The sequence below is a fragment of the Leucoraja erinacea genome, chromosome 10 (assembly GCF_028641065.1).
Source record: "Leucoraja erinacea ecotype New England chromosome 10, Leri_hhj_1, whole genome shotgun sequence".
NCBI classification, from domain to species: domain Eukaryota; kingdom Metazoa; phylum Chordata; class Chondrichthyes; order Rajiformes; family Rajidae; genus Leucoraja; species Leucoraja erinaceus.
Genome location: NC_073386.1, coordinates 49,184,473 through 49,200,303, shown reverse-complemented (window position 1 = coordinate 49,200,303; position 15,831 = coordinate 49,184,473). Strand labels below are relative to the sequence as shown.

The 15,831-nt window shown below is 40.2% G+C and overlaps 1 protein-coding gene across 1 annotated transcript in view; it reads right to left on the bottom strand.

Moving 5' to 3' along the window:
• Nucleotides 1-4,152: 4,152 nt before the first annotated feature.
• The window catches only part of LOC129701153 (P-selectin-like), a 38,518-nt gene continuing 26,839 nt past the window's right edge, over nt 4,153-15,831 (bottom strand). Inside the window, exons 16-23 of the mRNA XM_055642200.1 lie at nt 14,987-15,172; nt 14,672-14,857; nt 12,421-12,606; nt 12,107-12,292; nt 6,484-6,669; nt 6,169-6,354; nt 4,530-4,715; nt 4,153-4,400 (exon numbers count right to left, since the gene is read on the bottom strand). Of these exons, the coding sequence (XP_055498175.1) occupies nt 4,174-4,400; nt 4,530-4,715; nt 6,169-6,354; nt 6,484-6,669; nt 12,107-12,292; nt 12,421-12,606; nt 14,672-14,857; nt 14,987-15,172 (1,529 nt within the window). The 3' untranslated portion in view covers nt 4,153-4,173. The remainder of the gene's footprint in view (nt 4,401-4,529; nt 4,716-6,168; nt 6,355-6,483; nt 6,670-12,106; nt 12,293-12,420; nt 12,607-14,671; nt 14,858-14,986; nt 15,173-15,831) is intronic.

The window sequence follows — 15,831 nt, the reverse complement described above, 5'->3', positions numbered from 1 at the left end:
ATGGCTTGTAGTAACTTGAATGCAGTTTTAATGACATGACTTTGGATTATTTGAATTACTTGTATTTCCAAAAGAGCATTTGTACAGACTAATAAAGAGTCAAGAGTCAATTTAATTGTCATTTGGACCCCTGGAGGTCCAAACGAAATGCCGTTTCTGCAGCCATACATTACACAAAATAGACCCAAGACACAACATAATTACATTTTACCTAAACATCCATTACCATCACTGTGATGGTGGCCAAAAAAAATTTGTCCACTTCCCTGCATCTGTACCCCCCCCCCCCATGTCAGAGTCAAAATCAAAGCCCCCTACTGGCGATGGCAAACACGCGGCCATTGACACGCCGGGTGGTTATAGTCGCACACGGGGATGGGTGGAGCCCATGGTGTGCGCTTCGCAAAATCCCGCGGCCATTTCCTTTACAGCTGGGGAAATGGAGTCAGGCCCCGTATTAGTTGTCCAGTGCAATACGGGAATGACTCGCCGTTGCAGGAGCCCAGAAAAGCGGTTGAATCCAGGGCTCCGACGGCTCCCATGCCGCTGTCCCTCACCCGCAGTAGCAGCCTTCGCATCAGCAGCAGCAGCGGCATCGGCAGCAGCAGCAGCAGCAGCAGCAGCGGCAGCAGCAGCAGCAGCGCTCCTCCACCGCTCCACCCGCTCCGGTCTCGGCCAGCTCCAGGCTGATCGGCTCAAGTTGCCCATGCCAACCGTGATGCCCCATCTACACTCGTCCCACCTGTTACGTCTGGCCTATTTCCCCTAATTTTTCTTTTCCAGGTACCTGTCCAAATATCTTTTAAATGTTGTCATAATACTCAACTACCTCCTCCGGCAGCTCATTCCAAATACCCACCACCCACTGAATGAAAAGGCTGTCCTTTAGGTTCCTATTAAATCTTTCACCTCAAACCTATGTCCTCTGGTTCTTGATTCCCATACTCCGGATAAAAAGTCATATATGTCTGTTACAATAAAATTAAAATTATTGGAGAATAGTTTTTCCAATGCAACGCAACACAAATATTTTTGGAGTAGGAAGCATCTGCAGATGCTGGATTACACTGAAGACAGACACAAAATGCTGGAGTAACTCAGCAGGTCAATCAGCATCTCTGGAGAAAAGGAATAGGTGAAGTTTCGGGTTGAGATCATTCTTCAGACTGTCAGGGGAGAGGGAAACTGGAGGAATGAAAAGTTACAGAACAATTCATAGCCAGCCAAACAATTTTGGAACAGGTTAAAATCCGTCAATCCACTCATTTTTATATATCCCCGTACACTACCTTTGATCATTCCATTGATTCCTTCTTACCACAGCTAGAGTGTACTGTTCACTGCAGCAGGCTTTCGTGGCAGTTTATTTTACAATCACAAACTAGCAAAAACAGGAGCAGCAGTCTCCTGACACTTGAGCTACTTGTGGGTGAAAATGTATCTCTTTATATTTCTCATTTTTTATTCTGCTATTCAACTTTTCTTTGGTGTGAATGATATTCCCAAGAAATCCTTTCAGAAAGTTGAACATTTCAAAACAGTCATCTTAAATCATTACGCTCCAAAAAATACATGTTATAATATTTCCCAAATCACCTTTGTTGCTCACTTCAATATCCAAGTAATGCTTTCAACTTCTTTCTCAGTAGAATTTGCCCTAATGAGATACTATCTGACACCAGTGCAACTGCCCCAAATGATGCATCTGTGTTCATCACAAACCTCGTCAGCATTACCATTGCCAAATACATTGTCCAATGTTTGACCTAAAAGATGCAGACATTGCATTTATCAATGGCTTTTCACATCCCATTTCCTAATTTAAGACCCAAGATGTTGCCTATCCATGTTCTACAAATCTGCTAACTTACGCAAGCATTTTGCGTCTTTCTTTAGGATTTCAGAGCGATCGGATAGTGGATAACCACTGGTGGATAAGCTTCAATGTAATTTGTACTCGGGTATGACACAGATGTCCGATAATTAATCTGTTCTGCAGATGCTGGACAGGCACTTTGGCAAGAGAACCCTGCATACGCACAGTTTACAGGTCTATTTATTGCTCAGTAAACATCAATATGACTATAATAGGGCATGTTTCCACATTGTATCACTATCATGCTATGAACACGGTGATGCACATCCAGTAGCCTACCCCTGAAGCAGAAAGGTAAATGAGTGCATACAATCGACCATATCACACTCGGGATCCAGCCAGCTTCTAAGACTTGCAGCCTTCCTGCCAGGCCAAAACTTACTTTTCTTGGATGTGGAAGGCCAAATGAAGTGACCCTCTGCATCCGAAAGTAATGGGGCTGACCAGTGAGTCAGCCTCAGCTATTGTATCTTGTGTGCTCTGCAGGAAGAAAGCAGGAAATGTGTTTTTAAGCAGACTCAAGGGACCAAGTGTCCTACATCTGCTTCTTATTTGTATTTCTCTGGAATACCCTGACATCCTTTGACAGTTTGCCAATTGTGAAGCCTTTTGAATAGTTTGCCAAGATCCTCTGACTACCAGCAACCTCGCAAAAGCAATTTTAAAGGTATAGTTATAAGGCATACAAATTATTTAAAATATTTAGTTATATTTAAAATATAATTTCAACCATTCAAACAACTCAGCTGCACTTACTCAATTTTCATCACATGATCAAATTACGGGCCACTAATGTAAAGAGTAACGAGCGTATAGTTGTCTAATACGAGTTTTACTTGCTACAGCTTCACAAGCAGAGAAACAGAACAAATAAATATACAATAGTCAATGATATAATAAACGATCAATAACACTAGGTAACCAGACTATAATAGTGCCAAACCAAAGCATGTAATGCCACCTATTCAAACTCCATAGTAAATCAGTACTGAGGTCGGGTTATGGTTAGTGTTATGCACTGTGGTTCAAGAACTTGAGGAAGAGGTTGCTAGGAGGATGCTGTTCTTGAACCTGGAGGTCATGGTTCCTGGAACCCTGTACCTTATTTCCGATGGTAAAAGCAAGAGGAGAGCATGGCCAAGGGGGTGTGGGTCTTTTATAATAGTCGTTGCCTACATCAATCAGCACTTCCTCTAGTTCCCTTAGATGGTGAGGAAATCAAAAATCCAGCTGGACCGGGCAATGGCCAGCACTTCCTGTTTTTCACTTCTTGTTTTTCCTTCACAATATTTTTTGTTATCAAGGTTTTTATGATGTTCTTACCATGATTGCCATTGACCGGGCCATGCCCACCACTTTCTGCAGCAGCCTTCATCCTTGGGCTTCGAGTTACCAAACCCGTTCATGATGCAACCAGTCAGTGTGCTCTCCTCTCCACCATACACCTATAACTGTCCAATAGAGTATTCAGCTACATACTCAATCCCCTCAAACTTCTGAGGAAGTAAGTTCAATGGAGAGTCTGATCGCAGAGCTCACCGTTGCCTTTCAGCCATTTTAGAGTTAGATTGGCAAACAGTATGGAAGTGGCTTCAACCCACCAGATCTGCATTGACCATCAACCACTCATTTGCACTAATTCTACATTAATCCAATTTTAGTATTCTCCCCACATTGTAACTATCTCACCCCAAATACTACCACTCACCTACACCCGAGGAGCAATTTACACTGGCCAAGTAAACTACCAACCCATGACATTGGAATGTGGGAGGAAATTGGAGCATCTGGAGGTAACCCATGTAGTCAGAAAGTGAATGTGAAAATTCTACATACACAGTTGCTGGCGGCAGGATTGAACCTTGCTCTCTGGTGCTGTGAGGCAGCAACTCTACAAACAATCAGTGAGGCACCACAATTTTAAGAATCGCATATCTATCAAACAGAAACTGCTGTGGGAAGATAGAGGTATCTGAAGAAGGGTCCCGACACAAAACAGCATCTGTCCATTTCCCTCCACTGATGATGCCTGACCTTTTTCCCACAGGATTCCAACATCTGCAGTTTTTTGTGTCACCTACCTGGCAATCAACTCACCAGCCATTAAAGATAAGATTCCAAACCATACCTATGTTCATTATCCACTGATTAACCAGAGTTTGCAAAAGTAGTCATGTGAAAATAAAACTTAAATAACAAAACTAAAAAAATCTACAAATTTTGTCCGGTATATATATAGTTTCACACTCCACATTGGAAATGAGAAACCAACTATAACTTCATCATTTTAAAATTAGCTATTTTGTATAAAGATATTTTGTGTGATTCTCCTTATTACCTTTACAGGTGGGCATCTCTGCTGTCCACTGTCCATTGGCTCGACACTGAAGTCTGTTTGACCCTCTCAGTATAAACCCATCAGAGCAGCTAAAGTCACATGTTGCGTTGTAACTGAATTCGTCAATGGGATGGGAACAGTTCATTGAGCCTTGGTCAAGGTTTACGAGTGCTGAACAATTTATGGCTGAAATTTTGTTAACATTAGGAAAATTAGAAGATAGGATTTGTTGTGTATTATTTAATATTAAATATTGCAGAACTATAGTTATCGGTTTAAATATTATTAAAAAATGAATGTAAATTTCCTTGCTACCTTTACAGTTGGGGCTTGGTGCTGTCCATTGGCCAGTGGCTTGACACTGGAGCTGGTCTGTCCCATTCAGTATAAACCCTTTAGAGCAGCTAAAGTCACATGTTGATCTATAACTGAAGTCTCTAATTGGATGGGAGCAGTTCATTACCCCTTTTACTGGCTCTGTCAACATACTGCAGTTTATAGCTGAAATAAAAGGTATGATTTTAACTTTCCACCAGCCATAGTAAATACATGCATTAATCTAGATAGCTTACTGCACCATGGAAGCAAATTTATCCTTCAGTGAAGTATTTAAAAACAAATTAACAAATGAAAATCCATTTAATGAATGATAAAAAATGTTTTCCCATGGTAGGGGCATCAAATACAAGAGAGCATATGTTTAACGTAAGAGGAAGGAATTTTAGAGGAAATTTGATGGCAAACATTTTTTATAATTTCAGAAGTGATGTATATCTGAAAGTCGCTGCCAGTGAAAGCAGTGAAGTGGATACAGGCACTAATTTAAGTCACATGTGGTGAGGGTCTTGAATAGACACAGCAAAAAAGGAAATTGACTTAATGTTAGCAAATGGGATTACAGTTCATTGCCCCCTGATAAAAGTGTGACAGCTCAGATGAGCATTTGGAAGGATGAGGCATGTAAACATAAACAAATATATAGTTTCACACTCCACATTGGAAATGGGAAACCAACTATAACTTCAACATTTTAAGATTAGCTCCAAGTGTGGTGTAACCTGCGTTTTGCAAATGGTGCAACAAAATGTCCGGATTTTCATATTCTAAGCCTCAACCGATGAAATAAAACATGCTGTATGCCTTCTTCACTATCATATCTACCATGTTGCCATTTCAGGCAGCTGTGGATTTGAAACCCCAGGTCCTGTTCCTCTACAATCCCTAGCTTTCTTCCTTAGTGCTCTAGCATTTCTGGTATATGTCCCATCTGAACCTTCCCAAAATGTAGTATCTCACACTTGTCAGGATTAAATTCGATCTGCCAGTGCTCCACCCTACTTTCCATCTGATCTATATCCTGCTGTAATCTTGGAAAATCTTACTTGCACCCAGATTACTATGAAAAGTTACAAATTATACCTTGTATATTCACATCCAAGTTGTATATAGAGTCCCATCGCTGATCCCTGCACTACACTGGTTAACCAGAGGAAAGGCGCAGTGCTTGCAAAAGTTGGAGTGAAAATAAAACTTAAATAACATCACTGAAAATCCCCCCACTAATTAAATAATTTTGTCCGGTATTAAAGTGCAGGGAAAAGGGCGCAACATGTTTGGCATTACATGGTTAGTGCATGTTTTGCCTTTTGGTTTGACCTTTCATTTTCCGTCAGTATAATACCAAAGCCTCCCTAACCCACTCATCACAAACCCTTCAGTTCAACTAAAGCCATAGGTTGAGCTGTAACTAAAATCTCCAATAGAATTGGAGCAGTTCATTGCCCCCTGATAAAAGTGTGACAGCTCTGTTGAGCATTTGGAAGGATGAGGCATGTAAACCTAAACAAATATATAGTTTCACACGCCGCATTGGAAATGAGAAACCAACTATAACTTCATCATTTTAAAATTAGCTATTTTGTATAAAGATATTTTGTGTGATTCTCCTTATTACCTTTACAGATGGGCATCTCTGCTGTCCACTGTCCATTGGCTCGACACTGAAGTCTGTTTGACCCTCTCAGTATAAACCCATCAGAGCAGCTAAAGTCACATGTTGAGTTGTAACTGAATTCGTCAATGGGATGGGAACAGTTCATTGAGCCTTGGTCAAGGTTTACGAGTGCTGAACAATTTATGGCTGAAATTTTGTTAACATTAGGAAAATTAGAAGATAGGATTTGTTGTATATTATTTAATATTAAATATTGCAGAACTATAGTTATCGGTTTAAATATTATTAAAAAATGAAGGTAAATTTCCTTGCTACCTTTACAGTTGGGGCTTGGTGCTGTCCATTGGCCAGTGGCTTGACACTGGAGCTGGTCTGTCCCATTCAGTATAAACCCTTTAGAGCAGCTAAAGTCACATGTTGATCTATAACTGAAGTCTCTAATTGGATGGGAGCAGTTCATTACCCCTTTTACTGGCTCTGTCAACATACTGCAGTTTACAGCTGAAATAAAAGGCATGATTTTAACTTTCCACCAGCCATAGTAAATACATGCATTAATCTAGATAGCTTACTGCACCATGGAAGCAAATGTAACTTTCAGTGAAGAATTTAAAAACAAATTTACAAATGAAAATCCATTTAATGAATGATAATTATACGATGCTGGCTTATATGGTTCATTTGTACACAACAATTATCCAGATCTTTTAGAGCAATATAGGCACAAAGCAATGGGTCCTTCGGCTCATCATATTCATGGAATGTTTTTGCCCATCTACTGTAATCCCATTTGCTAACATTAAGTCCATTTCCTTTTTTACTGTGTCTATTCAAGACCCTCACCACATGTGACTGAAATTAGTGTCTGTATCCATTTCACCACTTTCACAGGCAGCGACTTCCAGATATATATCACTTCTGAATTTATAAAATAATGTTTGCCTTCAAATTTCCTCTAAAATTCCTTCCTCTTAAGTTAAACATATGCCGTCTTGTATTTGATACCCCTACCATGGGAAAAATGATTTTTACTGCCTTATTATCAATGCCTCTTAAAATGTTACATTCTTTTATCGTCACCGCTCAGCCTCCTTTGCTCCAGGGAACACAAGCCCAGCCTATCTAATATCGCTCCGTAACTAGTCTTCCAATCCAGGCTGTGTCATTGTGAATTTCCTCTGCACTCTTGCCAGCACATCCACACCCTTCCTATAATGTATTGATCAGAACTATGATCAAAAATATTTATTTGCATAAAAGGAAATGATCTTAATGTTAGCAAATGGGATTACAGTAGATGGGCAAAAACATCCCATGAATATGATGAGCCGAAGGACCCATTACTTTGTGCCTATATTGCTCTAAAAGATCTGGATAATTGTTGCGTACAAATGAACCATATAAGCCACCATCGTATAATTATCAATCATTAAATGGATTTTCATTTGTAAATTTGTTTTAAAATTCTTCACTGAAAGTTAAATTTGCTTCCATGGTGCAGTAAGCTATCTAGATTAATGCATGTATTTACTATGGCTGGTGGAAAGTTAAAATCATGCCTTTTATTTCAGCTATAAACTGCCGTATGCATATTACTCCAAGTGTGGTGTAACCTGCGTTTTGCAAATGGTGCAACAAAATGTCCGGATTTTTTAACCATATAACCATATAACAATTACAGCACGGAAACAGGCCATCTTGGCCCTACAAGTCCATGCCGAACGACCTTTTCCCCTTAGTCCCACCTGCCTGCACTCATAACATAACCCTCCATTCCCTTCTCATCCATATGCCTATCCAATTTATTTTTAAATTATACCCACGAACCTGCCTCCACCACTTCCACTGGAAACTCATTCCACACCGCTACCACGCTCTGAGTAAAGAAGTTCCCCCTCATGTTACCCCTAAACTTCTATCCCTTAATTCTGAAGTCATGTCCTCTTGTTTGAATCTTCCCTATTCTCAAAGGGAAAAGCTTGGCCACATCAACTCTGTCTATCCCTCTCATCATTTTAAAGACCTCTATCAAGTCCCCCCTTAACCTTCTGCGCTCCAGAGAATAAAGACCTAACTCATTCAACCTTTCTCTGTAACTTAGTTGTTGAAACCCAGGCAACATTCTAGTAAATCTCCTCTGTACTCTCTCTATTTTGTTGACATCCTTCCTATAATTGGGCGAGCAAAATTGTACACCATACTCCAGATTTGGTCTCACCAATGCCTTGTACAATTTTAACATTACATCCCAGCTTCTATACTCAATGTTCTGATTTATAAAGGCTAGCATACCAAAAGCTTTATTTACCACCCTATCTATATGAGATTCCACCTTCAAGGAACTATGCAGGGTTATTCCCAGATCCCTCTGTTCAACTGTATTCTTCAATTCTCTACCATTTACCATGTACGTCCTATTTTGATTTGTCCTGCCAAGGTGTAGCACCTCACATTTATCAGCATTAAACTCCATCTGCCATCTTTCAGCCCATTCTTCCAAATGGCCTAAATCACTCTGTAGACTTTGGAAATCCTCTTCATTATCCACAACACACCCTATCTTGGTATCATCTGCATACTTACTAATCCAATTTACCACACCTTCATCCAGATCATTGATGTACATGTCAAACAACAAAGGACCCAACACCGATCCCTGAGGCACCCCACTAGTCACCTGCCTCCAACCCAACAAACAACCATCCACCATTACCCTCTGGCTTCTCCCATTCAGCCACTGTTGAATCCATCTTGCTACTCCTGCATTTATACCCAACAGTTGAACCTTCTTAACCAATCTTCCACGAGGAACCTTGTCAAAGGCCTTACTAAAGTCCATATAGACAACATCCACTGCTTTACCCTTGTCAATTTCCCTAGTAACCTCTTCAAAAAATTCAAGAAGATTAGTCAAACATGACCTTCCAGGCACAAATCCATGTTGACTGTTCCCAATCAGCCCCGTTTATCCAGATGCTTATATATATTATCTCTAAGTATCTTTTCCATTAATTTGCCCACCGCTGAAGTCAAACTAACAGGCCTATAATTGCTAGGTTTACTCTTAGAACCCTTTTTAAACAATGGAACAACATGCGCAGTATGCCAATCCTCGGGGACTATTCCCGTTTCTAATGACATTTGAAATATTTCTGTCATAGCCCCGGCTATTTCTACACTAACTTCCCTCAATGTCCTAGGGAATATCCTGTCAGGACCTGGAGACTTATCCACTTTTATATTTTTCAAAAGTGTCTGTACTTCTTTTACTTTGAAACTCATAGTATCCATAGCTACTCTACTAGTTTCCATTACCTCATACAATTCAATATCCTTCTCCTTGGTGAATACCAACAAAAATAAATTGTTCAATATCTCCCCCATCTCTTTTGGCTCTGCAGATAGCTGTCCACTCTGTCTCTCCAATGGACCAATTTTATCACTCGTTATCCTTTTGCTATTAATATAGCTGTAGAAACCCTTTGGATTTACTTTCACCTTACTTGCCAAAGCAACCTCATGTCTTCTTTTAGCTTTTCTAATTTATTTCTTAAGATTCTTTTTACATTCCTTATACTCCTCATTTACCTCATTTACTTCATGCTGCCTATAATTATTGTAGATCTCCCTCTTTTTCCGAACAAGATGTCCAATTTCCCTTGAAAACCAGGGCTCTTTCCACTTTTTACTTTCCTTTCAACCGAACAGGAACATAAAGATTCTGTACTCTTAAAATTCCCCCTATACATGTCCTCCATTTCTCTTCTACATCCTTCCCATAAAACAAAATGTCCCAGTTCACTCCTTTTAAATCATTTCGCATCTCATCAAAGTTAGCCTTTCTCCAATCAAAAATCTCAACCCTAGGTCCAGTTCTGACCCTCTCCATAATTATATTGAAACTAATGGTATTGTGATCACTGGGCCCGAAGTGCTCCCCAACGCATACCTCCGCCACCTGTCCCGTCTCATTTCCTAACAGGTGGTCCAACACTGCCCCTCCTCTAGTAGGTACCTCTATGCATTGCTGCAAAAAACTATCCTGCACACAATTTACAAACTCCAAACCATCCAGCCCATTTACCGAATGTGTTTCCCGTCTATGTGTGGAAAGTTGAAATCTCCCACAATCACTACTTTGTGCTTACTACTAATATCTGCTATCTCCTTACATATTTGCTCTTCCAATTCTCATTCCCCGTTTGGCGGTCTATAATACACCCCTATAAGTGTTGCTACCCCTTTCCCACTTCTCAGTTCCACCCAAATAGCCTCCCTAGATGAGCCCTCCAATCTATCCTGCCAAAGCACTGCTGTAATATCTTCCCTGACTAGTAATGCAACACCTCCACCTCTTGCCCCTCCAATTCTATCACACCTGAAGCAACGAAATCCTGGAATATTTAGTTTCCAATCACAGCCCTCCTGCAACCATGTTTCACTGATCGCCACAGCATCATACTTCCAGGTGCCTATCCAGACTCTAAGCTCATCCACATTTCTTACAATGCTCCTAGAATTAAAATATGCACATTTAAGAAACCCCCCGCCTCTTATTCTCTGTTTATTTCCTTTTAGTTCTCTTTCTCTTGTGCCCGAGTGCTTCCCTTTTCTGCTTCCTGCCTCCCATTCTGTCTACTAGCTTTCTACATTTGAGTCCCTCGCCCCAACCATTCTAGTTTAAAGTCTCCCCAGTAGCCTTTGCAAATTTCCCCGGCAGGATATTGGTCCCCCTCGGGTTCAAGTGCAACCCATCCTTTCTGTACAGGTCCCACCTTCCCCAAAAGAAGTCCCAATGATCCAGAAACTTGAATCCCTGCCCTCTGCACCAGTCTTTCAGCCATGCATTGATCCTCCACCTCGCTCCATTCCTACTCTCACTGTCGCGTGGCACAGGCAGTAATCCTGAGATTGTTACCTTTTTGGTCCTTTTCCTTAACTCTCCTCCCAACTCCCTAAATCCTCCCTTCAGGACCTCTTCCTTTTTTTTAATCTATGTCATTGGTACCGATATGTACCACAACCTCGGGCTCATCTCCCTCTGATTTCAGGATATCTTGGACGCGTTGAGATGAGTTATTTTCATATTCAAAGCCTCAACCGATAAAATAAAACATGCTGTATGCCTTCTTCACTATCATATCTACCATGTTGCCATTTCAGGCAGCTGTGAATTTGAAACCCCAGGTGCTGTTCCTCTACAATCCCTAGCTTTCTTCCTTAGTGCTCTAGCATTTCTGGTATATGTCCCATCTGAACCTTCCCAAAACGTAGTATCTCACACTTGTCAGGATTAAATTCGATCTGCCAGTGCTCCACCCTACTTTCCATCTGATCTATATCCTGCTGTAATCTTGGAAAATCTTACTTGCACCCAGATTACTATGAAAACTTACAAATTATACCGCGTATATTCACATCCAAGTTGTATATAGAGTCCTATCGCTGATCCCTGCACTACACTGGTTAACCAGAGGAAAGGCGCAGTGCTTGCAAAAGTTGGAGTGAAAATAAAACTTAAATAGCATCACTGAAAAACCCCCCACTAATTAAATAATTTTGTCCGGTATTAAAGTGCAGGGAAAAGGGCGCAACATGTTTGGCATTACAAGGTTAGTGCATGTTTTGCCTTTTGGGTTGACCTTTCATTTTCCGTCAGTATAATACCAAAGCCTCCCTAACCCACTCATCACAAACCCTTCAGTTCAACTAAAGCCATAGGTTGAGCTGTAACTAAAATCTCCAATAGAATTGTAGCAGTTCATTGCCCCCTGATAAAAGTGTGACAGCTCTGTTGAGCATTTGGAAGGATGAGGCATGTAAACCTAAACAAATATATAGTTTCACACGCCGCATTCGAAATGAGAATCATTTTAAATTCATCATTTTAAAATTAGCTATTTTGTATAAAGATATTTTGTGTGATTCTCCTTATTACCTTTACAGATGGGCATCTCTGCCGTCCACTGTCCATTGGCTCGACACTGAAGTCTGTTTGACCCTCTCAGTATAAACCCATCAGAGCAGCTAAAGTCACATGTTGCGTTGTAACTGAATTCGTCAATGGGATGGGAACAGTTCACTGAGCCTTGGTCAAGGTTTACGAGTGCTGGACAATTAATGGCTGAAATTTTGTTAACATTAGGAAAATTAGAAGATAGGATTTGTTGTGTATTATTTAATGTTAAATATTGCAGAACTATAGTGATCGGTTTAAATATTATTAAAAAATGTAGGTCAAATCCTTGCTACCTTCACAGTTGGGGCTTGGTGCTGTCCATTGGCCAGTGGCTTGACACTGGAGCTGGTCTGTCCCATTCAGTATAAACCCTTTAGAGCAGCTAAAGTCACATGTTGATCTATAACTGAAGTCTCTAATTGGATGGGAGCAGTTCATTACCCCTTTTACTGGCTCTGTCAACATACTGCAGTTTATAGCTGAAATAAAAGGCATGATTTTAACTTTCCACCAGCCATAGTAAATACATGCATTAATCTAGATAGCTTACTGCACCATGGAAGCAAATTTAACTTTCAGTGAAGAATTTTAAAACAAATTTACAAATGAAAATCCATTTAATGAATGATAATTATCCGATGGTGGCTTATATGGTTCATTTGTACACAACAATTATCCAGATCCTTTAGAGCAATATAGGCACAAAGCAATGGGTCCTTCGGCTCATCATATTCATGGGATGTTTTTGCCCATCTACTGTAATCCCATTTGCTAACATTAAGTCCATTTCCTTTTTTACTGTGTCTATTCAAGACCCTCACCACATGTGACTTAAATTAGTGCCTGTATCCACTTCACCACTTTCACAGGCAGCGACTTCCAGATATACATCACTTCTGAATTTATAATAAAATGTTGCCAACAAATTTTCTCTAAAATTCCTTCCTCTTAAGTTAAACATATGCCGTCTTGTATTTGATAACCCTACCATAGGAAAAAAGATTTTTACTACCTACTATCAATGCCTCTTAAAATGTTACATTCCTCCATCGTCACCGCTCAGCCTCCTTTGCTCCAGGGAAGGCAAGCCCAGCCTATCTAATATCGCTCCGTAACTAGTCTTCCAATCAAGGCTGTGTCATTGTGAATTTCCTCTGCACTCTTGCCAGCACATCCACACCCTTCCTATAGTGTATTGGTCAGAACTACAGTATGCATATTACTCCAAGTGTGGTGTAACCTGCGTTTGGAAAATGGTGCAACAAAATGTCCGGATTTTCATATTCTATGCCTCAACCAATGAAATAAAACATGCCATATGCCTTCTTCACCATCATATCTACCATGTTGCCATTCAGGTAACTGTGGATTTGAATTCCCAGGTCCTGTTCATCTACAATCCCTAGCTTTCTTCCTTAGTGTTCTAGCATTTCTGGTATATGTCCCATCTGAACCTTCCCAAAATGTAGCATCTCACACTTGTCAGGATTAAATTCGATCTGCCAGTGCTCCACCCTACTTTCCATCTGATCTATATCCTGCTGTAATCTTGAAAAATCTTACTGACACCCAGATTACTATGAATTTTTCTGTTATCTGCAAACTTCAAATTACACCTTGTATATTCACATCTAAGTTGTATATAGAGTCCCATTGCTGATCCCTGCACTACACTGGTGAACCACAGGAAAGGCGCAGTGCTTGCGAAAGTTGACGTGAAAATAAAACTTAAATAGCATCACTGGAAAAAAGAATCTACCAATTGAATAATTTCGGCCGGTATTAAAGTGCGGGGAAAAGGGCGCAACATGTTTGGCATTACATGGTTAGTGCATGTTTTGCCTTTGGGGTTGGCCTTCCATTTCCCATCAGAATAATACCAAAGCCTCCCTAACCCACTCAGCACAAACTCTTCAATTGAACTAAAGCCACAGCTTGAGCTGTAACTGAAATCTCCAATAGGATAGTAGCAGTTCATTACAACTTGATAAAAGCGTAACAGTGTCTAGCAGGTCACTGCTAAAGTGCAATTTTCAAATTAGTTGTGCATTTGGGAGGATGAGGCATGTAAACTTAAACAAATTCATACCATTTCACACACCAGATTTGAAATGAAAAAAACAACAACTATAGCTACAACATTTTAAAATTAGCTTTTTAAAAAAATATTCTCCCCGTTGGATTGCAACCTTGTCGTGGCTGGGGAGCTTGTGTGTTTCAGAGACCCCTAGAGCTATGCCAGCGGGAGATTCGTCTCCTGTTATGGTCTCCCATGCTGGACAGGTCGAAGGGTAGAGGCGAGACAAGGAGCGATCCACTGGTCCTCCATGTTGGAGGTTGAGCACAGGGCTAACAACCCTGTCTCGTAAAACAAATATGTTATGGAAACAGCAACTGAAGTAATCAACATTACTGAGTGGAGGACCTTTGTTGCTGCCCTACATGCCAGGAGGCATAATAGGCAGTAAGTAAGTAAGTGAGTAAGTAAGTAAGTAAGTATTAAGTAAGTTGTATTAAGTTATTTTGTGTGATTCTCCTTATTACCTTTACAGGTGGGCATCTCTGCTGTCCACTGTCCATTGGCTCGACACTGAAGTCTGTTTGACCCTCTCAGTATAAACCCATCAGAGCAGCTAAAGTCACATGTTGCGTTGTAACTGAATTCGTCAATGGGATGGGAACAATTCATTGAGCCTTGGTCAAGGTTTACGAGTGTTGGACAATTTATAGCTGAAATTTTGTTAACATTAGGAAAATTAGAAGATAGGATTTGTTGTATATTATTTAATATTAAATATTGCAGAACTATAGTGATCGGTTTAAATATTATTATAAAATTAAGGTAAATTTCCTTGCTACCTTTACAGTTGGGGCTTGGTGCTGTCCATTGGCCAGTGGCTAGACACTGGAGCTGGTCTGTCCCATTCAGTATAAACCCTTTAGAGCAGCTAAAGTCACATGTTGATCTATAACTGAAGTCTCTAATTGGATGGGAGCAGTTCATTACCCCTTTTACTGGCTCTGTCAACTTGCGACAGTTTATAGCTGAAATAAAAGGCATGATTTTAACTTTCCACCAGCCATAGTAAATACATGCATTAATCTAGATAGCTTACTGCACCATGGAAGCAAATTTAACTTTCAGTGAAGAATTTAAAAACAAATTTACAAATGAAAATCCATTTAATGATTGATAATTATCCGATGGTGGCTTATATGGTTCATTTGTACACAACAATTATCCAGATCTTTTATAGCAATAAAGGCACAAAGCAAGGGGCCCTTCGGCTCACCATATTCATGGGATGTTTTTGCCCATCTACTGTAATCCCATTTGCTAACATTAAGTCCATTTCCTTTTTTGCTGTGTCTATTCAAGATCCTCACCACATGTGACTTAAATTAGTGTCTGTATCCACTTCACCACTTTCACTGGCAGTGACCTCCAGATATACATCACTTCTGAATTTATAATAAAATGTTTGCCTTCAAATTTCATCTAAAATGCCTTCCTCTTACGTTAAACATATGCCCTCTTGTATTTGATACCCCTACCATGGGAAAAATGATTTTTACTATGTTACTATCAATGCCTCTTAAAATGTTATATTCCTCCATCGTCACCGCTCAGCCTTCTTTGCTCCAGGGAAGGCAAGTCCAGCCTATCCAATATCGCTCCGTAACTAAATCAAGGTTGAATCATG